The sequence below is a fragment of the Cololabis saira genome, chromosome 11, assembly GCF_033807715.1.
Source record: "Cololabis saira isolate AMF1-May2022 chromosome 11, fColSai1.1, whole genome shotgun sequence".
In the NCBI taxonomy this organism is placed as follows: Eukaryota; Metazoa; Chordata; class Actinopteri; order Beloniformes; family Belonidae; genus Cololabis; species Cololabis saira.
The window spans coordinates 31162207-31188092 of record NC_084597.1 but is presented as its reverse complement, the minus strand read 5'-3'; the positions used below and the strand labels follow the sequence as shown (position 1 = coordinate 31188092).

General features: G+C 38.4%; 1 protein-coding gene across 2 annotated transcripts in view; it reads left to right on the top strand.

Annotated features, from left to right (window-relative positions):
- The window catches only part of LOC133455358 (matrix metalloproteinase-17-like), a 150235-nt gene extending 127297 nt beyond the window's left edge, over window positions 1-22938 (top strand). The window contains exons 8-10 of one of the 2 annotated variants that reach the window (XM_061734348.1): window positions 128-280; window positions 5094-5351; window positions 21381-22938. In XM_061734348.1, coding sequence (XP_061590332.1) covers window positions 128-280; window positions 5094-5351; window positions 21381-21706 — 737 coding nt within the window. In that variant the 3' untranslated portion in view covers window positions 21707-22938. The remainder of the gene's footprint in view (window positions 1-127; window positions 281-5093; window positions 5352-21380) is intronic. The other variant, XM_061734349.1, reaches the window with a different exon arrangement.
- The last annotated feature ends 2948 nt before the right edge of the window (window positions 22939-25886 follow it).

Here is a 25886-nt window from a genome sequence, read left to right as displayed (position 1 = left end):
CTCAAATCTTCTGTATTCAATAAAACTAAACCTGAGGATCCATGCCCACATTAGAGTTACAGTTACATTCATTGTCAGGATGATATGCAGAAGAACTTTCAGGATATTGAAGATCTGTTCCCCATAGGGAAATACTTCTGGCGACTAACAAGAGAGAAGCACCTGGTGTCTCTGCGTCCAGCTCAGATCCATCGCTTCTGGAGGGGCCTCCCAACCAACCTGGACAGCTTTGACGCTGTGTACGAGAGACCCAGTGACCACAAAATAGTGTTTTTTAAAGGTAAATAACCAAAGCTGCTGTATTCCAATATGTTTTAAAATGATATGTGTGTTAAAATCTACATGAATTTTGTGATACAGAATCTTACCACCATCTTCAAATCACAGTTTACTATATTAGGGTCTTAAATTGAATTGCTTTAAATACATCAGCATTCATTCACACCACAAAAAAGAGAAAAAAGTGAATACATTTCAATAGTAGATTTTAAACGTGTATATACTTTTATAAAAAGAACTTTACATTGAGTTAAATCAAGTTACTTTCATTAAATGTACCTAGGTTATAGGCAAAAACTAAGTTATTATTTATGAAGAAAGTATATTAATATCGGCAGACTACTATTATACATTTTTTTCTGCATTGTTTCAATGCTTTTGGGCTTGAATAATTTATTTTACAAAAGTATATATTTAATTGAAAGCCAACCAATGGAGTAATATCAGTTCAGACCACATGGGAGGATTTCAATTTTAGAGGGAGTGACTGGCAAAGCTGTACTAATGAGTGGGATGGTCCCCGACATCTTATATCACCACTCCCAATAAAGCAGTGGTTCACAAGCATTTTCTTCTTGGACCCCCTTTGGTTTATAAGAACATTTTTACATTTTCACAAAACATGTTATTTAACAAAGTACATTTAAAACAAACATGCAAAACACACATAAAAGACGATGTGTGTGTGAATAAACTTTCTGTTTCTCTGGATTTATTGGATTATTATTTTTCTTAATTGCTTACTTTGTGTTAGTTTTTTATAATACTAATAATAATAATAATAATAATAATAGTTATAGATTCTTTATAGTAGTGATGTCAGCCCTGAAGCGGACATCAGCTGGCTCTACTTCAGCAGCTGCTGGATCTGCTGTTGAGAGGAACAGCTTATTTTCCTTTATTTGTGGTGGTAATTTCAGATCAGGCTACAAAATCCAATTGTATCAACTTCTACTAGCAAAATAATGTTTGGGTAGAAACCCTCCCTATCTTTCGTGGACATTGTAAATCTAAAAGCTGTGTCAGTGGACTTTCTTTTTTTATCTCCGCGGGGGACCAGCTCAGAGTTGGAGCAGACTACAGGACCAATGTGGCGGCCCAAGGAATAATTACTCAGAAATCAAGTGTATTTCATTTTAATATGTTCAAAATTTCAGAAAATATAAAACGTATTGAGGAAAAGTCAGTGAGTGACCGATCTGTAGATTGTGTTTAGACAAAGTTATCCACATAATGAAACCAACCATGACACCGCCTCTGCCGTTCTGGTGTTGAATAACAAAACAACAAAACACCATTACAGGGTGATTATTTCAAGTGTAACTGTTTTGTTGTATTGTGTAACAGTATTTTTCGCTGTCAATGTAATTATGATCAATGTTCAGGTTTTTTTTTCCTGTGTAACAAGATTCAACATTCCTATACAATAACTTTTTCAGAAAATGTATTTAGACACATGAACTACTCCCCGTCGAACAAGCCCTGTCAAAAACCTGTCCAATATGCTAGCAGTGTCCAAGCATTCAATTTCTTTCATTAATTTATATCGGCGTGCCTCACACTCTGCACTACTCAGACTTATAGAACATCAGAGTCCTGTCATCTGCAGAAAGGCTCAGATGACTTTGCAGTTGTGGGCTACATCAGTGGTGGAAAATGAAATTAATTCAATGGCCTTATGAGGGAATAATTACTTCACTTTTAAAAGGAACCCTGGCTATTAAGACATGTAGGTCTTAAAAGATAAATGTTGGTATCAATTATAACAATGTGATATAAAAAACCTTGTTGATGTCTTCGTTTTTATAAAATTAGAAAATTTAATTTAACTCGTAGGTCGCCATTGTTGTTTACATTCTGGGTAGTGACGTCAGACGGTGGCTCCTGCTAACCCCCGTCCACTGTTTTGACACCCAGAAACAGATGAAAACACAGCTAAACAGGTGACGGCGCACCAGAAACACAGATCAAAACACAGCTAAACATTAAGGTGACGGCGCACCGACAAAAAAGTAAAAAAAAAAAAAAAAAAAAAAGTACCGCACCATAAAGCATGAACTATAAAAACACCATAAAACTCAGATAGACTAACAGACCACACGTTTCAACTAGCAGATAGCCAATGCTACAATAAAAACCCCAGCCAGATCTGGCGTCATTAAATTAAATAAAGATGTTCTTGCCTATTTGACGCAAAGTCTGCGCCTCCCGTTTCGTCAAAGTCCCGGGCCAGTCCCCCCAGCCTCTGGTCTCTGGTCTGCGTAGACGCCGTAGCCTACGGCGTAGACAGCGTAGGCTACGCCGTCTACGGCGTAGCCGTGGCTCTAGAGCCTGCAGCGCTCCGCCATCCGCTCTCCGCTCTCGCCGACGCCGGGATGGAGACGCCGGTGGGCAGATGCACGTTTGGGTGGGCATAAACGAAGACATCAACAAGGTTTTTTATATCACATTGTTGTAATTGATACCAACATTTATCTTTTAAGACCTACATGTCTTAATAGCCAGGGTTCCTTTCAAAGGTGAACACCACATATTGTAAGAGAAGAGAGTGGATTTTAGAAATAAGATGAAAACCATTTAAATTCAGGGAGAAGAGTTGGAGGTAATGGAGGACCACAGGCACATTGATGCTTTATAAAAGAAGGAACAAAGCAGACTGTTTTCCATGAGGAACCATTGAGTCTTTAAGTGTTTGCAGCAAGATGTTGTATATTTTCTAAAAGCCCGTAATGAAGAGTTAAGTTTCATCTGTAGGCATCTGCTGTGGTAGCAGTATCAGAGCTAGTGACTTATATAGCCTAACAACGAAGGCTGGCTCTGTGTTGAGGACTATTCTGGAGCCTCTGAAGCTGATAGTAGAAAGAACATTGTTCCACAAGTTGAACATAATGGACAACACTCCACATCCCTTACATAACACGGTGATGAAGACAGTTGCAAAAGATCAAGTACAGATAAGCTATAGGTGCAGATGGCATCAGCCTTGGATTGGATACACCAGCTCTGTGAGTTGGTTCTGTACATGTTGAACCTGAAAGTGCACCCTTGGTGACCACAGTTCTGAACTGGATTGGGATGGATGATGCTTGTCATCTAGCTGCACAGATCCCTCCACCACCTTGAGGAGCCCAGAGACACTGTGAGGCTCTACAGCTGATGCTGCTAAGAGAAGCTAAAAGGAGGAGGGATCAAAACCCCAGATGACAGCATAAACTATCCCCAGCCTACCAGCAGAACCCAGTATATGAGACTTCATAGCTGTGTGTGTTAGGAGGTGGTTTGTAGCACAAGGGCTCCCCAAGCAACACTGCTCAACCCACCTACCACATTTGTAAGGAACATGCAGAGATAGGTATGTGGGTTGTGCCCATGAAAAAAAATTCCAAATCTTCTCTGCCAATGCCAAACAGCTTATTTTGCTGTAGCTATTGACTCTTGTTTTAAACGTCTCGTACCCCCAAAAGAGCAACTTCCAGCTGGTGTTCCACAAAACCAAGTTGCTGTAAACTGAAGGTCAAGTTCCATACATGGACGTCAGAGAGAGGCTGGGAAGCCCCAAGAAGACATGGTTTGCAGGACAATATGCCTGACGGTTCTGTCCGGATAATCCATAACAGACTGCACACAGGTCAGGCCAATCTCTGGTCTCATAGGGCTGCCAGGAGGCCATGACTGCCCTGCACCATCAGGCCCGTTTGAGCTGGTGTCTGCAACACGTGTACTGAAACTTGAACATGTGGAGGAATGTTATGTTCAGCCATGAGTCCAGATTCTACCTGTGGAGATGATGGGGAGAACGCTATGCTTTTTGCTACACCGACCGAGAAAGATCTTTTGGTGGAGGCAGTGTGATGGTGAGGGGAAGCGTCTACCTCACTGGAAAAACAAAGCTTGTCATCATTGGGGGCAATCTCAATGCAGAGAAATATCGAGATGAGACTCTGCAACCAGTAGCAATCCCATATCTCCACAGACTGTGACCGAACTGTGACCTCCAAGAAGACAATCCTCACCCCACAGAGCCGGTTTATCAGAGAGGTCCTCCAGCATTTGGGAGTGGAGAAAATGGAGACCTGCCGGCAGTCCTGACCTCAACCCCATCGAACACTTGTGGGATCAGTTTGGGCGTGCCGTCCGTGCCAGAGTGACCAACACAACCACATTGGCTGACAAATGCTGGTTGAGGGATGGGATGCCACCCCACAGCAGTGTGTGACCAGGCTGGTGTGGCTGTATATGGTTCATTCACACACTACTGAGGCTCCTGTTTGTTAAATTGATAAATTGTCAAATTGCCAATTGTGTTGTTTTTTTAAAACTCCAATTTTCCAATCCATTGAACACCAAACAAAAGTCAAAGATGTTTGGCATTGGCAGAAAGATCTGGCAAATATTTCACGGATGCCCCCCACAAACTCAGCTCTGCTGATCATCCCACAATCGCATCCTTATAAATGTGGCACCATTTAAAAGGGAAATGAAAAGGTGTTCCAGTGGTTCTTTACCAAGAAGCAGTGTTAAAACAAAGAAATAATCTACCAAACACAATTTTCCTTATTTGTTGTGCTAAGTTTATTTAGAAAGATACAATATATTGAGATGAGGCATTGTTTAGTTATTTGCAATCTGCAACAATGCCAAGAGATATAATTCTACTCTCATGAGGAAAGCAGAATATTATAGATAAAAATAGACAAAAAATGAGATTCAAGATTGAATTGTTTTTAATGTACTTTTATCTTTAAAATGGTGTATCATTTAGAACTATAACCTATAGATTGTAATATATCTTTATCTGTGTCTGCCTTCTTTAGGTCTAAAATACTGGGTATTTAAAGACAATATCGTGGAAGAGGGTTACCCCCGACCAATCAGTGACTTTGGGCTCCCAATAGAGGGTGTGGATGCAGCCTTTGTTTGGCTACACAATGATAAAACCTACTTCTTTAAAGACAACCATTACTGGCGCTATGACGACCACCTGAGACGTATGGACCTGGGTTACCCTAAAGACAGCAGCCTCTGGAAAGGTCTGCCACACCAGCTGGATGATGCCATGAGGTGGTCTGATGGTGAGTGATTTTAAGAGGATATCATTCATTGAGAGCCCAAATATGGAATGAATTGACATATTAGCTTCAATCAAAATTGTTTGTTTGGTGAAGAACAAATGAAGATACAGATTTTTGAGCAATTATCCTGGTCACTTTTATACAACAAAGTTGGGATACTCTGTGAAATTTAGATAAAAACTGCTAGGATTCAAAATCTCACAGACCCATATTCTAGCTGCAATAAAATATAGTACATATCAGATGGTGAAAGTGAGACTTTTTAGCATTTCTTGAATGATATTACCTCATTTCAAATTTCATGGCAGTAAGACATGTCAAACGTTGGAACATGGGCAACAAAGGACTGGAAAAGTAAGTGAAAAAAATGGAGGAATGTCTTGCTATTAATTACAGGTAACATGGTATTAAAAAGAGCATCTCAGAGGCAGAACCCTCATAAGTAAGGGTGTTTTCACACCTGTCCCGTTTGGAGCAGTTGTTCCGGAACAGGAAGCGTTTCCCCCTAAAGATCGATTTGTTTGGTAAATATGAACACAGCAATCGCACTCGGATACGGCACAAAACAAGCGAGCCGAGATCACCTAGGAGAGGTGGTCTTGGCTCGCTTACATTCAAAACCTGGGGCGGTTGGTTTTTTTTTATTTGTAGTGAGAACATAATCGACACACAGCAACGGACACAACTCCATTCATTGTGTATGTGCGACCGCGGCGCAAGGAGAAGAGTCGGCGCAGCCTCCACCACCTTCTCTCCTATTGGACACAACTTTCCCTCTTCTCCCTTCTCTTCTATTGGACGTGCCAAGATGTTGTCACAGCGCGGCACAGTGACATTAAAAAATGTTCAATTCGGGCAGGGTTTGCGCAGTGCAAACCCTGCGGCAGGCGGCCTCTCGCCCGCAGCTGAGCTCGGTGGCAGAGCGGACCGCTCTTGTTCCGCTCTTGCGCCGGTAGCACATAAATATGGGATCGACGGCGGCGGTCTGCGCATGGCGCCCTCTCTGTGAAAGGGGCTTGTTGTTTTTCCCGGGATACGGAAGAGGAAACTCCTTCCACGTTTATTTCTGACCAATGAGAGAACCGTTGGTTCGCGCATGGCATTTGTTAACAGCTTTGAACCGCTACAGACGCTTGCCTCGTGAACACAAACGCCACAAACGAGAAACGAAACAACTGTATCGATTTTGTTCCCTGAATTGGAACAAAACAAACGGACCACAGGTCTGAAAGCAGCCTAAAACTAAGCAGAGGTTCACCATTCTGAGAAAAACTGCCTCCTTAAATTGTGAAACCATTTCAGAATACAGGTTGTCAGATAAAATTGTGGAAACTACCTCATATACAAATATACAATACATAATATCATCAAAAGAGTCTGAGAGTCTGGAGGAGGTGACAAGGCAAAACATTAATACTGGATGCCCATTATCTCCAGGCCCTCACATAGTTCTGCATTAACATTTAAGCATGATTCTGCAACAGAAACCATAGCATGGCTTTAGAGACAAGTGGCAATTCCAGATGTATTCCTATGACTTTCCAGATCAGAACAACAGACAGTTCGCTGTACCATCCTTCCATGCCATTGCTATGCAGGTTTAAGCTCCATCATGCAAAGAAGACGCATGTGTCAACACGCGCCAGAAATGCGGTCGTCCTCTTAAGGCCAAAGTTCAATTTAAAAATAAGAGGAAGCAAAGGGACTGAATCATAATTTTTAATTAATTTTGGAAACCATGGACAACGTGTCCTCTGGACTAAAGAGGATTAAAGAGGAGAGAGACCACCTGGGTGGTTATCTGCATTCTTTTCAAAAGCTCATATCTGTGATGGTATGTGTGTGTTTACATTAAGTCTATGAAATGGTGAGTTTGGAACTCTGGAAAGCAAAAATCAAAGCGGAAGTGTATAGACTGGATTTATACAGGTTTTAGATCAGCGCATGCTCCTGTCAATACAGTGTTTTTAAGGGAGGCCTTGTATCTGTCAGCAAGACAATGCTAAACCACAAAATCCAGCCATTACAAAAGCATGGCTTGGTAATAGAAGTCCATGTGCTGAACAGGCCTCCCTGCTGTCCACACCATTCACCAGTTGAAAACATTTATTTTCTGAGATGTGTTTTTGCCATCAAATTCAAAATTACCTTATTTATTTCTTAACCATTTGAACCCTAAGCCTATTTTGCTCGTACTTGAATTCTCTTATCAACATCCCCAGATTTTAATATTTGAAAACTAAAGTCCATTGAATTTTTTATTTAATTTTCAAATATTTTATAGAGTGCCCTCTGTTCTGTTGTGAATAAATTATGGATTATGAGCTTTGCAGATTATTGAAATTCTGTTTTCTGTTTACATTTTACACCACCAAACCCTTTTGCACTTGGATTTGTGTATTTCATTTGAGTTTATTTAATATTGGCAGTATGATTCTCAACTGTAGTAGCAGAGCATAGACTAAATTTACATCTGAATTTGTTTTGGGTTTTGTGTGTGTATGCATTTCTGTGTGTCAACAGAGTTGTTTTCCATAGCCTTATGCACTACTTTGACACAGCACACATGGAGTATTTTTTTTTCCAACAATCTGCATCACATCCAGAGTCAAACCTTGGAGCTCGCCCAGTGTAATTATGTCCACAGCTCCACTGTACCGGCTCAGTTTCAAGGACTCAGCAAAGTGGCTGCACCATCAGAGAACGATAGTTACAGTCATTTGATTACACTCAAATCAGTGAAGTGAAATGGTTTGGCATTTTTTTTCAAAGAAACTGGAAAATGTATTTTCTTTGAGACACATACTCTATAGGTGTATTTCTACTAGCAGGGGTTCCTGGGTAATCCGCCAGACAAAAACCTCTAACACAGTGGTCTTCATCCCAGTCCTCAACAGCCATTGTCCTGCATGTTTTAGATGTTTCCCTGTTTCAACACACCCTGATACAAATAAGTGTGTCACCAACAGAACTGTGCAGACAAGCACAAGGCGGTGATGACCATTAATTAGAATCAGATCTGTTGATGCAGGGAAACGTTGAACACGTGCAGGACAGCGGTTCCCGGGGACCACTGCTCTAACAGTATAGTGTGGCATCACACAAAACAAGAACCATTGACTGAACAAATAACACTGCTGACCACATTTTATTTATTTATTTATTTATTTCGATCACATGCTCAGTATGGTACACTTATTCATAACATGTCGTCGTGTAATCATTTGGATCGAAAAGGAGTAGGCTGAAGCTCTGAGCTTATAAATGCCTACCCTTTAACCCTCACATTGTTATTATTTAAACTTTCTATAACAAATGCTTTCTAGCATTTCCACCCAAAAGAGAAGCAAACACGAAAGAAAAATATATGTAACAACAAAGAACCAGAAAGAAAAGAAAAAAAAAAAGGAAAAATAAATAGTAAATAGTCCTGATTAAAACAAGGACAAAAAGATCAGTAATTATTACCTGCATACTTCCATAATTCTCCCTCTTGCGTCTTATCCTTTAATCTTGTTGGTATTTACTAATCATGATGTGTTTTAAACTATTTTTGAACTGTATGATGTTTTTACTTTGTTTCAGATTATCTGGCAAGCTATTCCACAACTTAACCCCTGTAACTGAAATACACATACTTTTAAGTGTTGTTTTAACTGTTGGTTGTTTGAGATTATGTTCCCCCCTTAACTCATATTGCCCATCTCTATCCTTAAACAGTTTTTGTATTTTGCAGGGGAGTGAATTATTCTTTGCTTTGTATATTATCTGTGCCGTTTTAAATTCAGCTAGGTCGGTCAATTTTAGTGCGTTTAATTTCCAGAACAAAATATTTGTATGATGATAAAATCCTACATTATTTACGATTCTTATTGCTTTTTTTTGCATTACATAAATGGGTTGAAGATTGGTTTTAAAAGTATTTCCCCAAATCTCCACACAGTACGTCAGATACGGTAAAATTAATGAATTATAAAGTATGTATAATGTTTTTAGGTTTAATATGTGTCTAGTTTTTCCTAGAATGCCGATACTTTTAGCCAACTTTGATCTAATATATTTCATGTGGGGCTTCCAGTTAAGATTGTGGTCTATTATTTCTCCTAAAAAAGAAACATCATAGACTCTTTCAAGCTTTACATTATCAATACTTACTTCAATCATTATATCTGAGGGTACCAACCTCTTGCCAAACAAAATAAATTTGGTTTTACTTATATTTAATGATAGTTTATTTTTATCAAACCAAAATTTCAGCTTCCCCAACTCAACTGACAAATCTTCTAGTAGCTTTTGTATATTCTCCCCCGAACAAAATACATTAGTATCATCGGCAAAAATAACGCATTTCAGGATATTTGAAACTGTGCTTATATCATTAATATATAAATGAATAATTTAGGTCCTAATATTGAACCCTGAGACATGATGGCAGTATTGCTGTTGAAAAAACAGCCAACAGCGAGAAAATATAAAAAGAAGAACGTAGCAAAAGAAGAAAAAGTAGAAGAAACAGGTAACATGGAAAGACAGGAAACTGTCTTGTGTTGCTTTTGTTTTTCCTATTTTTGTGGGTTTTTAGCATACACCTCAGTGGTAGCAATTAAGATGGAGAAATCAAACTCAAAGAAAATATACAGACGTTTATGTTTCTTAATGTATATTCATGTGAGAGCTGAACATCATTTTCTGATAGTAAAATAACGAATCAGCAGAGAAGTTCCTGCCAGGTAGTTCCTCAAGGCCGTTCTGAGTACCTCCTACTACGGGCACATTTTTTTCCCCGTAAAGATTCCTGAACGCTTCTTTTGCAGGGCTATTCCTGGTAATGGAGATGCATCAACGATCCAGCCACTGAATAACTACCCAGAACCCCCGCTAGTGGGAGTGCACCTTATATTGACAAAAGTATTGAACCACACCTCTCAATTTTTTTAAATTCAGGTGTATCAATTAAACCAGTTTGTATATGTGCATAGAATAAAGCATCTAAACAAAAGTATCCATTTTCAAACATTTGTGAAATAAGATATGGTCGTTCCTAAGAGTCCAGGAACTTCAAGCATGGTAGTGTGATAGGCTCCGACTTTGCAAAAAAAAATGATTTGTGAAATTTCATATGTTCTGGATATTCCACAGAAAGTGAAAGTGATATTATTAAAAAATGGAAGTGATTAAAAACATCAACATCTCACCAATGAAGCAGAAGAAAATGGGGATCTATCACAGTAAGTCCCTGATAACGTTCATTGCCCTGTTTACATAGCTGAAGAGGTCTCAACCTCCATTGGCATCAATGTAAACACAAAAACAGTGAAATCGGAGCTTCATAGAATGGTTTTCTATAGTTGAACAACTGCAGATAGAGTGGTGTAAAGCAGTGATTCTTAACCATAGGGTTAAGAATCACTTAACCCTATGGTGGCCCACACTTGGGTCGCGAGCGCCACCTAGTGGGCCGCGAAAAAAAATCAGTTTTGTACGTGAGGGCCGCGGGACTGCATAGCAAATCCCGACCAAATGAGGAGAAGACACTCAGCTAGCTGTACGTGTAATAGTAAGAGAAATGGTGTGTATTTATAGAGAAAATCATTCATTTTGCAGTAATGAGTAGGTAGGTTTAGATCCGCCAGGATCAGGGATCGATTACTTGGGTCTGCGCCCAGAGCGAGCGAGCGCGCGCGCGCGCGGGGTGATCATTTATCCTGACGCGTCCCCGCGGCCGGGGAGGTCGGTGCCGCTCGGGCTTGCGGGCTCCGTCGTTTACTGCTGAAGGATTGTACATGTAGATGTGTGGGCTGACGTGTCTGCTGGACTGGACTGTTGTTCGGGCTTTCTCAAAAGCATCGGAAAGTGACACGGCTGCAGCGGCCAGAGACATGTTTAAAACATGTTTGGGTCCACATAAAGCTGTGAAGCAGCTTTCTCCACAATGAACATAATTAAAACTAAATATCGTTCCAGGCTCATCAATGAGCACCTCCACATGTGTATGAGAACCTGACACCGGCCAGCCCAGATTTAAAGTCCTGGCAGGAGAAATTAGAGCTCAGTTCTCTCACTGAACGACAGAAAGTGGAGGCATAAGATTATAAGAAGGGAAGAAAGAAAGAAAAACTGCAAAACTGTTCAATTGTTAAGATGTGTTTATATTAATTTATTATAAAAATGTGTTGAGACAATTAACAAAGAAAAGGGGAAATTCAAACTGCTGGTAAAGAAATAAAATAAGATAGCATTTGAAAAATAAAATAAAATCTATTTTATTTTTAAGAGAAAAAATGTGTAATTGAAGTTACACATGTTAATGGGCAAATATGTACTTTTTTAATATAACAGTCAGATGCAGATGTTGATACAACTATGAGGCTACTTGAATATATATATATATATATATATATATATATATATATATATATATATATATATATATATATATATATATTATATTTATTATGATGTTATTATGATGTTCTGGACCTTCGCTTGAGTAAATTTTCTCTAAATGGACCTCTTAACGTTGAATACCCCTGCTATACAGTGTTAATATTTAACGGGCCCCGGGCCACTCTGTTCTGAAAAAATTGGGCCCCAAGGTCAGAAAGGTTAAGAACCCCTGGTGTAAAGCACACTGGAACAGTGGAAATGTGCATTGTTAATTATTGTTCCTGCCAGAGCAGTGGTCAGGCATCTGTCTAGTTTTGTCCACAGAGTGTATGTTGGTATATTCAGATCAGGAGAGTGCTAAGGGATGTACTGTATTCACGTCTGAAATAACTTCCAAGCCACTTAATTCTAAACACTTGCTGCTCTGTGCAGGGCCTGTATATAGGAAGCTCTTCCCTTGTCAGGTGTTTGGTGCCCTGTGTTTTACTGAGATCATAGACACAGAGGTCTCATAGCTCTTTGATGAGTGTGTATGTATGTGTGAGTGAGAGAGAAAGAGGCAAGTCAATTGAACTGTTCTAAGTCAGCTTAACCCTTTCACATTATCACCACAGCACCAGGAAGGGTAAATCTACATGCACAAATGCACATTCACGGTCTGTAAGCTCTGGGAACTGCAGCCACATCAAAGCCTTGTCTCCAAATTATCAGCTCAGGGTGGATAGAGAGGGAAAAAATGGACAGAATATGATATGGCACTATGAAGGATGGAGGTCGTACAATAGGAGGTGGTTGTAAGAATCAAACAAAAAGACTGGTCAGTATGTGTGAAAAATTGCACAAAGGGGAGGTGGGTAGGGTAGTCAAGAGACAAAAACATTTGAGCATTTGATGACAAAGGTATCAAAGACAATAGAAAAAAGAAAAGATGAAGAGACGGATACAGCAAATCATGCAGGAGCAGAAAAAAGCAGCTAAACCATACAGCTAAAGCACCTGTAAATGTGATTATAATCATAGCTGCCGGCATTGTAATGGTACTCAAAAATAGCTTAGCCCTGTCTAGTTTCAAAGGAAATTTTGAATTACGCACATCTTCATGGTTATAAGGGTGACATTTCCTGCTGCTGTTGGTGTCAACACCCTCACCACTGTGGACATTTCACATATTTTCAATTAAGACGCAACCAAACCTCCTCAATATATATACATATATATGTATATATATGTATGTATGTATATGTATGTATGCATGTATGTATGTATGTATGTATGTGTATGTATGTATGTATGTATGTATGTATGTATGTATGTATGTATGTATGTATGTATGTATGTATGTATGTATGTATGTATGTATGTATGTATGTATGTATGTATGTATGTATGTATGTATGTATGTATGTATGTATGTATGTATGTATGTATGTATGTATGTATGTATGTATATATATATATATACATATGTATGTATGTTTGTATGTATGTATGTATGTATGTATGTATGTATATGTATGTATATATATATATATATATATATATATATATATATATATATATATATATATATATATATATATATATATATATATACATATACATATTAGTAAAATGTGTTGTTGCTGATACTTAAAGAAACAGTGACTAACAAAGAAAGACATACCTTGCAACTATGTCACTTCATCACCTTCCCCATCTTCCTGCAAATGTGGACGTTTGTTGCCGTGTATTTTATCTCATTTGGCTTCAGGAAATTGTGCACCCAAAACATCAAAGCTCCTAATTAACTTTCCACTGGCATTGTTTCTGTGGAACGGACAATTTGAACACATTTCGTGCCACCCCACTGTCATGTTTTGTTCACAAAGGCTGCACTTGTTTCAAGTCATTCTGTGAGGCCGGTGAGACCGGGTTGGATTAGCAATTTAGTCATGGTGGAGAGAAGTGGAAAAGCAGAGGGAAATTAAATTTAGTAGGCATCAATATTATCTCAAAGCCAAACAGAAAGACTCCATGAAAATATGCATTTATAAAAATGAAACCTGAGTAAATGCTATGCATGATTGTGTTGTGCAACAAAGGGAGTGCTGGTTCAATTATTAGAGTTCTTAATAATTGTCTTACGATATTTATTAATAATTAATAATGAACATAACTTATCAAAATGAATGATCAAAATGAATCAATCAAAACGGGACACCACCTGATTTATCAGGAAATAATAACTAAACAGCACAATCAGTCTCAAAGTAGCTGTTATTCTATGCATGCTGGCTGTCATGCGGGGTGCGCTATAGAGTAACAGTGAAGGAAGGAGTCCAAGCACAGGCCTTTGCAACCAGCAAATGAGACAAATCTGTATAAAATAAACAACAAATAACAACAATCAGAATTTATTTACACAAGTATTAAAGATGATGAAACAATACTTGGGATAAAGTTCTGATACCTAAGCTACAAATAAACAACTAACTAAACATTAAACACAAACGTCAGATTACGTGGTGACTGAGTCTCGCGTGATTCAAGATGGCGGATGAGATTTCGTATCATCCAGTGAGAACAAAAGAACTTGGAGGCTTTATGGCCAAGATAAGAGTGTGCATGTGTGTGCGGGGGTTAGTAGGAGAGAATGAGAGGAATAGAGAAAAAAGTAAAACCCAAGACACTAAAATAACTTCTCACCACCAGAAAACCAAGCTCTTCTGGTGTTTCCCACACAGAGATGCACCAATGTGAAACTAACTTCACATGTGTGCTATGGTCATTCAACTGGGAAATGAGGAAGGGCTTTATTTTCTGATGTGGAAGAACATGTCATCAAGATCTAGCAACGTGGATGCAGCAATAGACAAACTAGGGCTGGGCGATATGGTCTTTTATTAATATCTCGATATTTTAAGGCCACGTCACGATACATAATATATATCTTGATATTTTGCCTTAGCCTTGAATTAACACTTTGATACATACAATCACACCAGTATGATGATTCTATACGTCTACATTAAAACATTCTTGTTCACACTGCATTAATACTGTATATGCTAATTTTAAACTTTCATGCAAAAAGGGGGAAATCACAACTAAGTCAAATTCACCAAAACTGTATTTATTAAACAGCTACTAAGTAGTGAGTGGCACAAACATCCATCCATCCATTATCTATACCCGCTTTATCCTTTGCACGGTCACGGGGGTCTGCTGGAGCCTATCCCAGCTCATTTCAGGTGAGAGGCAGGGGTAACACGTACAACGTTGAAACCCCTGCACGCACTCACAGAGAAGCAGCATGTAGCTCACTCACCAAAGTAAGGATGCCAGGGAGTATATCCACAATATATCATACATTTACAAATACAATTATAAAATATCTGATGTAAAAACACTTAAGACAAACATTTAATAATTTTTATGAACCTAAAATTAATTTGCACTAAACACAAAACGGAACCATTCGACATACAGCCAAGTCAACATTATAATCTAAAATAAGATTTAAGTTTCTTTTTAAATACTTGTTTACTTTCTATACAACAGAGATAGTGAGGCAGATTATTCCACAGGGTTATTGCTCTATAGATAAAAGATGGTGATAAGGCATTTGTTCTTGGGTGAGGCAGCTCCAGCTGACCTTTGCTGGACCTGCTAGTGTCATGGTCATGCACAGTACTTCTAAAAACAATATGTTTAAATAAAAAGTCAGGAGTTTTACTGATCAAGACTGACTCAAACATTACATCTGTGTTTAAAGCTAACCTGTTTACTACTGTCAACCATGAGAGAGAATCATGCATGCGGTTAATATTTGATCGGGTACAACAACCCAATACCAGGCGTGCAGCCTTATTGATGATGCTGCAGTTTAACGCCTGGATCTTGAGTTTTGGCATGCATGCCAATGCTCTACACACACTCCTTCATAGTAACAACTTTCTCTGATTTCTGTGGATTATTTTAGCAACATAATGTGCCCTGCCAGATTGACCTGATCTTCAACATCCCTCAACGGTCTATCAGATTAAATGTGTGGGATGTATTAACAGCATAAAACCAGTCTGTGGAGGTTTTGCCTCACAATGTGTAGAATTTGAAATGAGAGCAGTAATAAATAAATAAGCATACTGAGAACACATGAAAAAATGACCCAGAAAAAAAATGAATGATTAAAACAGTTACCATTTTATGAAAATGGGTTTCAACATCACATTAATATGAACGGTGTTCTCTTCTCTGAGATGCTGAAGGCATGTCCACTGAGGATGCTGACTGACAGCTCTCAGACTGCTTTAAATGAACTGGACTAATTGGGCAAACAGAGCTTGGTTCATTTTAACTGAACCATACTGCCTCCATTTGTAATGAGAAACAGAATGGTTTATATATATATATATATATATATATATATATATATATATATATATATATATATATATATATTAGGGCTGTTCGATTTTGCCCAAAAATAAAATCTCGATTTTTTTCTCTCAAAATCCGATTTTCGATTACGATTATTTTGTGAATTGACAAAAGGCAAAGAAATGATTTCAAATATGCTGTTTTTTTATTGAACATTTGCCCCATTGGGCTTTAAGTGCAAACTTTGCTCTTATTAAACCAAAAATGAATGAATAAAGTGCAAAACTCTGTAAAATAAGTTGAAAAAAAGTTTTAAAAAATATAATAAAATATAAAGTTTTATCTCTGAAAAAAAAAATCAGCAAATCAGCACTTGCAAACATACAGTACGTTATATTTCCAATTAAATAAAACAAGACATTTTCTAATTAAACTAAACTGGGTCTTTGCATGCTAAATAATAATGCAACCCATGAAGGAGGTAGAGGTGTGTAATGTCAGTCATTACATTTGCTATTCACATTTGCAAGTTTTTTGCAAGGAACACGAGCCGGTCTACCGCATCTGGCTTGAGGGATGCCCGGTGGCATGTTACAACGCCCCCTCCTACACTAAAGAGCCTCTCCCATGGGGCACTTGTCGCAGGTATTGAGAGGTATTTCCATCAATCATTAATATGGTATCAATTATTAATATGTGTGCAGACAAGGTTAAAAAAAAAAAAAAAAAAAATTTAAAATCGATTTTACGATTTTCACATTTTAACATCGTTCTAATTACATAATCGCGATTACGATTTAAAATTGATTAATCGAACAGCCCTAATATATCTAATATATATATATATATATATATATATATATATATATATATATATATATATATATATATATATGTATTTCACTTCCTTGAATACAACATTGTTAAGTTTTGAAACTTACACTTCCACAATGGGACTATCTACTGTGACTGGTGCACCCGAGGTCTCCGTTAATGTAAGCGGAGGATGTTTATTCAGCCTATGATAAACTGTGACATCTTCTAATCCCTGTCTCTGAATGTTTTACCAATGTTCAGATGAAAAATGAAGTGGGTGTTGTTGCTAAGCTGGCTCAAAGGGGTGTGTCTTTTCGTTAAACGCCGTAGCACGACACTTACAGATGAGGAAGCCTTGGACAGATAATCACTGAAAACTGTTTAATACTCTTACTTTACATTTCAATACAACGAGGTTTTCTGCTTTTAAAGTTGTTCAACGATTGTAAAACACAAACAACATATTTTGATGTCATTCGGTGAATCTACTTTCACTCATTCGCATCATCACACCATGTATGCCTCAGTGACCCAGAGTCATGGCAGCGCATTCTTGCAGGACAGAGGAACTTTCTGTCACTGTTGGCTCAGTGGGCCCCCTTACAGAGGTTAGGTCGCTTTCATGCCTGTCCAAGATTACTCTTGTTTGGTCTCTTACTCGGTCGCTCTCTCAGTTCCTCTTCCATTATTGCTTCTTTGAGTCTTTTAACCGCCTCCTCCATGATGTCCACTGCAGCTGTGTGAACTAATGTCATCGTTTTTCTGATGTGTGAAATAGGGCCGTTAGTGACACGCAGTTGCCACAAGAGACAGGCGGGAGGGGAGTCCAAAGTAACTTTTGCTGGTCTTTGCAGGGACGAGAGACCATGACAGCTAGACAACACTTACCTACTAGGGCTGTTCGATTAATCGATTTTAAATCGTAATCGCGATTTAAAATCGATTTTTTTTTTTCTTTTTTTACCTCGTCTGCACACATATTAATGATTGATGGAAATACCTCTCAATACCTGCGACAAGTGCCCCATCGGAGAGGCTCTTTAGTGTAGGAGGGGGCGTTGTAACATGCCACCGGGCATCCCTCAAGCCAGATGCGGCTTCATGGGTTGCATTATTATTTAGCATGCAAAGACCCAGTTTAGTTTAATTAGAAAATGTCTTGTTTTATTTAATTGGAAATATAACTTACTGTATGTTTGCAAGTGCTGATTTGCTGATTTGTTTTTCAGAGATAATACTTTATATTTTATTATATTTTTTAAAACTTTTTTTCAACTTATTTTACAGAGTTTTGCACTTTATTCATTCATTTTTGGTTTAATAAGAGCAAAGTTTGCACTTAAAGCCCAATGGGGCAAATGTTCAATAAAAAAACAGCATATTCATCATTTCTTTGCCTTTTGTCAATTCACAAAATAATCGTATTCGTAATCGAAAATCGGATTTTGAGAGAAAAAAATTGAGATTTTATTTTTGGGCAAAATCGAACAGCCCTATTACCTACTAATATTAATTTATCCCTTCATATCATAACATATATTTTTATATGAAATAAGCCCTTTGTGCTGCTTTAAGGTTGCATACTGGAATGGACAGATTGTACAAGTGTTTACAGTATACATAATGTAGATTTTATTCATCTTAACCATTACCTACTATAAGTGCCATGGTTTAAGCAAATCTATATGGAAGGAAGTTGTATTATACTTTAATTATTATACTATAAATGATGCATCACGTGTCTGCTACTTAGTATCATTGTTAAAACATGAACAGATAAACCAAGGGCATCGTCTTTTTCCACATCTGGAGGCTGAAAAACTACCCTCTCCAGAGCTACCAGAGTTACAGGCCTTGGGGCTTTTTTGTGTGAGCTCCAAAGCCATTATTAGTGAGCGGACATTACTCGCCTTCTCCTGTTCATCTCTTGCCTTTTACTTATTAATGAACTTGAGTTATGTCATATGTTTACACGTCTCTCAGTGTGTTTGTCTCCATCACCAGTTAATGAAGAAAATGAACAGATATCAGGTGTCTAGCCTTGGACGAGGCAGCGGCCTTCTTCTTAACAAATTCCACGTCCGGAGTTTCGTGAAAATACATGAATTCAAAAAGCAATCCATTTAAATACTATTAAAGTAAAATTCAATGGCTTCATTATTTCGTGTCAAGTCTTTGACTGAATTCTGAAAATCTTTTCTCCTTACTTTTGGTCTCAAATGGGTATATTTTCAATGTGTCCTCCAAAAGTTTTACACTCAGCTCCGAACTCGTGTTTGAATTATTATAAGAACAAAGAGCATGTGGTACAAATATTGCTCTCAATATTCACGTCAGCACATCTGATACTGACACACAGGAAGGTGGCATTTTCATCAGAGCGACAGAGTGCCAAAGCTCACTTGGTATTTGGTGATTCTAATTAACTTCAGCGCCCCGTGGTGAAAGGCCAGGCACAGTGGCGGGGGGATCAAGTGACACACTGCAAGTTATGAGGGCAAAAATGCCCATAAGGCTTTGCTTTGTTCTATCACACACAAAGAGACCCTTCAAAATAGCCCAAATCCTGTTTCTATAAGCAACCCGGCAATCCTGTGTTTAAATAGGAATATAAAAAGTAATATTCTGAAGTAACAAAAGCAATGCCACTGTGGCAGAATATGTTCCTCTGCCATCATTACTGCATGCAGTATTCATGAGGCTCTACTCTGTCTAATTAAGCAATGTTTGTGCACGCTCCTACTTGTGCTCAATTATCCACTGCGGGTGCTCAATCTCATAGCTATTACTAACAAAGTTATTTGGCTACATCTCAATTATTTTGCAAATATACCCAAGCATATAGAAAAAAGGTAGCATCTTATAGATCTGGTCCAGTTTATGTGTCCCTGTTTGAGTTATCACCCGTCCACAACAGCAGGGGCATGAAAGGGAGGGATTTTCACATGCATTATGTATAACACTAATGTGGGCCAGTTTAACCGTTATTAGTTGTGCATCAGCAACAACAAAAAAAAAAGTTTACACTTTAATTTGTGTGGTGCACAATCTGGTCTCAGGAAAATTACATTCACATATTCGTAAATTGTTTTCCCCCTTTTGTTGCTGACGAATGTAAGCAGTGATCGGATTACGTTAACCTGCATCTGCAGGAGGTGGGCGGGGACAATAAAACACACTGTATCTAGAGTCAGTGGAGACTTTTGTGTTTGTGTGAAATCAGACCAGACCAGACTATTGTTCCCTTACTTTACCACTGCGTGTCTTCATGTATTCATGTTGTTTCTGTTGCTCTCAAAACATATCTGCTGTGGCAATTTAGCTGGTATGTGGATGCAGGGCCGGTTCTAGAAAGTGATGACTAGGGCTGCATCTCAGATCAGAGGGGGTGCACATGCCTGGCACGTTATTCAACACTAAATTATGCATTTTCCCATAATTTCAAGCGGAATGATAATAGTAAAACAAGAATATTTAAAGTGTATTTCAAATGCTTTATTGCAGCAATATTGCTGCAGAACAAAGAAAATGCTACATTTAGTCTGGGCTACCTCACCCATCAGATAATCTACACTGCAAAAATTCAAAATCTTAACAAGAATATTTGTCTTATTTCTAGTTAAAATGTCTCATTTTTAGTCTAAAAAAATCTTATTACACTTAAAACAAGATTCATCACTGGAAAAAACAACAATTTACACCTGTTTCAAGTAGATTTTCACTTAAAATAAATAGAAAAATCTGCCAGTGGAAGATTTTTTTGCTTGTAATAAGAAGATAAATCTTGTTCCACTGGCAGATTATTCTACTTATTTCAAGTGAAAATTGACTTGAAACAGGTGAAAATTGTCAAATAACAAGTTATTTTTCTGGTAATTACTCTTGTTTTAAGTGTAATAAGATTTATTGACTAAAAATGAGACATTTTAACTAGAAATAAGACAAATATTCCTGGTAAGATTTTAAGTTTTTGTCAGTTTTTTTTCCCGTCTTTTCAACTGAGCATGCAAACACATAAACTAAGGGTGCAATGCATGCTTATGCACCCTCGTAGAACCGGGCCTGTGTGGATGTAATTATAAGGCAGCGTGATTTCAGTGCCTTTTGGAGAGGCGTGGTACGTTGTGAAATGCTGTGGCTCCTTTCAAAACAGGTCAGTGGGAGATGCAGCAGTTGCATGAAATGAAAACATGAATTCCATGACAGGTGACACAGATGCGCGTCTTTGCACTGTAATCCCAACATGCCTCCAGTTATTCCCATTGTACCTCTGACAGGTGTCTTGTAAAGAAACAATATGAAAATGCTCAACATAAACAGTTTGCACTCTGGATCACTGGTTCATGAAATTAAGATCCTTCATATGTCCTGTGTTTGTTCTGATGAGAGCACATAGACTTCTGCTCGTCTTGTGAATGTGAGTTTATTAATGGGTGAATCCTAACCCTTTACCTTCTGTCTCTAAAGGTTCATACTATTTCTTCAAGGGGAAGGAGTACTGGCGAGTGCCGGGCAGTGACATGGAGGTGGAGGCAGGATACCCCCGCCTCACTGCCAAGGACTGGCTGTTCTGCACTGAGATGCAGTCGGACTCTCCGGGCGCAGAGACCAAAAGCACGGAGACGAGAGTCAACGTGCACCCCCACCCTGACCACGCGGAGAATGGATACGAGGTGTGCTCCTGCACCTCGGACGGCGCCTCACCTTTAGGAACCCTCCCCTTTCCGTCTTCCATCCGGCTGCTGCCAACTCTGTGGACACTCCTACTGACCCTTTGCTCTGAACTGCTATGATGCTAAAGCATGAGACTTAAGTGCTATAACATGAGAACAACTGGAAAATGTTGATATTATGACATATTTTATTACCTTTTTTGCTCTGATTCTGCAGTTATTTATTTAATGTCATTTTTTTTAGGGGGCGCTGCCATCAAAAGCAGTCATTCTAATGGGCCTCACCCAACTCTGAATGCTTTAACTTTTTTTTTTGTTTTCATTGAATGATCAAACTTACACATTTCTGCAGATAAACTCATTCCTGAACAAACGTGTAATGCCCAGAGCAGTAAACTGAAATCCTTCGTCTTCGTGTACAGCAGGTTTACACCAACAAACGTGCAGAAGCGCTAGTTAAACTCATTCTGAGAAAACAGTATGTGTAAAAAAACGCCAACACACACAATATACAGTATACTTTAATGAGCTGGTTCACAGACAATTTGGCTCCAAATTTATTCAAAATGACTTAAAATAAATGAATAAAAAGAAATTACTTAACACTTTCCTCATGTTGTATTGAGCCATGTGGATGATTTGATTATATTTTTCACCCCAGCAAAGTGGAGATGAAAGGATTTTTACTAAATTTGAAAAGTCAGTCGTAATTTCTTTTTCATACACATGATTTGGGGGTTCTTCTGGGTACCCCTCATGACTCAAAGGTAATGTCTGCGGTGAAAATACTTTACAGTAATTTCTGAAAAGGATCCAAAGTAACAGAAACACTGCTGCTACCACACCGTCATCAGTGCCACAATTAATGCTTTTATTCATCTCCAAGTGTCACAGAAACAGGGAAATATAACCAAATCAATCTTTGTGGTAGGATGGTGCCAGGGATGAATTACATTCATTTTAGTTTTGGTGTTTAAGAAGAATGGGGTTTTGTTTTAGAGAAACTCCAGAAATCCATCTTTGTTTCCTTAAATGCTTGCAGTGAGCTTGACCACAGCAACTGGTGTTCACAGGTGAATTTGGAGCATTTTTTTTTTTTTTGTACACGTTGCTTGCTGTCAAATCTAGGCTTGATTATGTCATACGAATTTGATGCATTCAGTTTTCTTTTCCAAATCATTTCCAGCATCGCCTCCAGCTCCATCATTGTGGCCCATGGATTTATTCTAGTTGTAAACATATATTTACTGATGAACCGATACGATGGAGTTGGAGGTTTCTGCGGTGATCGCATCACCAAACGGACTGTGCATATTTTAAGCTGTGTTTTTTTTAATGTAAGATATTTTTGTAGGAAAATTAAAAACATGTTAATGACTTTGCTGGCTATAGGTGTGTGTGCTTGGGCTGAGTGTGAACTTATGTGGCATTACAGAAATGGGGCAAGGCTTTAAAGGAGATCAAGATGACGTGACCGCGGCCTTCCTGATATGCATGTTTTTGTCCTGCTGTAGTCACTGTTGTCTATCAGGGATGTAAATCGGACCCTACACACCTAGAGTGGCTCTATGAAGAGTCAGAGGATTAGACAATATGCTCAAAGAGAGAGAATCTGAGAAAAAAAAGTAACATAATCCACAAAAAGTATTTAAAGTGAGAGGATTTGGGGACTGTCCTGGTAGACACAAATCCACGTGCACACGTATGAGTACCCAAGGTCTTGATCATGCTCAGGCTCTGATAAGACATGAGCACCGCTACGACTGTGTGTGTGTGTGTGTGTGTGTGTGTGTGTGTGTGTGTGTGTGTGTGTGTGTGTGTGTGTGTGTGTGTGTGTGTATTAGGAATGGGCGATATTTTACCGTTCACGATAAACCGTCAAAAAAATTCCCCACGGTAAGAATTTGTCATCTCACGGTAAAAACGATAAATTCCCGTTGACGTTTTTGTGTAAAACTGATTTATGGTTCTGTGTTAAATCCACGCAGAACGTACAGGAAGGAAGGAAGGAAGGAAGGAAGGAAGGAAGGAAGGAAGGAAGGAAGGAAGGAAGGAAGGAAGGAAGGAAGGAAGGAAGGAAGGAAGGAAGGAAGAAAGGAAGAAAGGAAGAAAGGAAGAAAGAAAGAAAGAAAGAAAGAAAGAAAGAAAGAAAGAAAGAAAGAAAGAAAGAAAGAAAGAAAGAAAGAAAGAAAGAAATGAGCCAGAAAGAAAGAAAGAAATGAGCCAGAAAGAAAGAAAGAAAGAAAGAAAGAAAGAAAGAAATGAGCCAGAAAGAAAGAAAGAAAGAAGAAAGAAAAGTTCCCGTTGATGACGTTTTTGTATTGGTATTTTTTTTATAGTTATCGGGATAAATGCCAGAAATGATCGTGATAATTTTTTAGTCCATACCGCCCATCCCTAGTGTGCGTGTGTTTCTTGTCATATCCTCCCTCAAAGCTACGGATGCAACCTCACCCACAGAATGCAAGCCCATAACTTTATTCTATTCTGAGGTAAAATGAAGTTTAAAAGGGTGAAAAGTCACTCTTTTCCAACTTTTACCAATGTCAGCATGTTTCTCTTCCCTTCTGACACAGTCCACTGGTATTAATTAAGTGTTGAGGCTGAGCACACAGCAGGAGAATATCCACAGGCAGTTACAGCAGGGAAGGGTCACGTTCTGCCTGTTTGAGTTTTGTCTAACATGATAACATTTAACACACCAATTACAAGTGTTTAATTTAGCAATATTGAAATATTCATTTTTCCACAAAGTGAATATGTAGCAGTCTCACTCACTGAGTGTCCAGATGGGCCAGGCAGAACCAATCGATCACGCTGAAACTAAAATATTCAAGTCTAGACAAAACTGCTTGAAAGACGAACCCACTGTGGAATAACTTACAGGACGGGAGTGTATACGCAAATGGAGCAATTGTACACAAAGAGACGGGTCACGTAATAGATTGATACTGAGGTTAATCAGGGACATGAGTGCACAGCCACACTGAAAACTGGAAGCCAGACAACAAAATCACTAAAACAAAACAAGAGGCGAGAGAAAAAGAAATGAAATGCCATCCCTGGAGAGGAGGGGTAGAGATAAGGCTGCAATCTATCTGTTAGCACACATAATCCATATGGGATATTGGGAAAGGCCCTGCACTATGGATGCTTTCTTAATTTGTTAACGGACAGTTGTTTATTACAAGCTGGACTTCATCTTAAAGCCACTCTATGTAGCAATACCACTTCTGGCCACATAGGGGCAGCATATCACGAGAAAGTGTGTCAGCCTGTGCCATAAGATGCAATGAAGCCTCTAGTGCAGGAGTCGGCAACCCGCGGCTCTAGAGCCGCATGCGGCTCTTTAGCGCCGCCCTAGTGGCTCCTGGAGCTTTTTCAAAAATGTTTGAAAAAAAATAAATCCTTTTTTCCTTTTTTTCTCTTTTCTTTTTTTTTCTTTTTTCCTTTTTTGATCTCGACATTTCAATTTTTTTCTCAAAATTTAGTTTTTTTTCTCGACATTTCGACTTTTTTCCACAAAATTTTGACTTTTTCCTCAACATTTCGACTTTTTTCTCAAGATTAATCTTGACACTTCGACTTTTTTCTCAAAATGTAGATTTTTTTCTCGACATTTCGACTTTTTTCTCAAAATTTTGACAGAATAAAAAAAAAAATCTCCCCCGAGTTCTAATTAATATAGAAACATGTAGCATGCATTGTCTTCATTCTAAGGCTTATACAAGATTTTCAATTTTTTGCGGCTCCAGACATATTTGTTTTTTGTGTTTTTGGTCCAATATGGCTCTTTCAACATTTTGGGTTGCCGACCCCTGCACTAGTGGAACAAACTAGTATTACAAGACATGTCAGCCTGTCTTTTCATAAGTGCAGTCTTGTTAGTGGTTCTTTTGTCAACACAGCAGATCTACAGTCACTGTGTACTTTATTATGTACACCTGGTATCCCTGATAAAGTGTGTTAATGCCCTCATGCGGCCTTGCTACATAGAGTGGCTATGACATACTAACAGTCATACAGGTCATAAATAATGTGTTCAGCATAATTACCTGATTGATTTGGGTTTGAAACCTGAAACAATGTTTGAAATAATTACTCTTCAGACAAGAAATGTAAGTCTGAATTTAATGTGTATATTAGAAATATGAACATGTGACAGGCTTTGTTTTTGAAACTGTCTGGTTCCTTTAAAATGACATTCCCAGTTTCCTAGATTCTTTACAAATGAGACCCACATTGTTATGTGTTAAAGTTATGCTTTAAATTGTATATTTCAAATCAAAAGTTTGGTAGA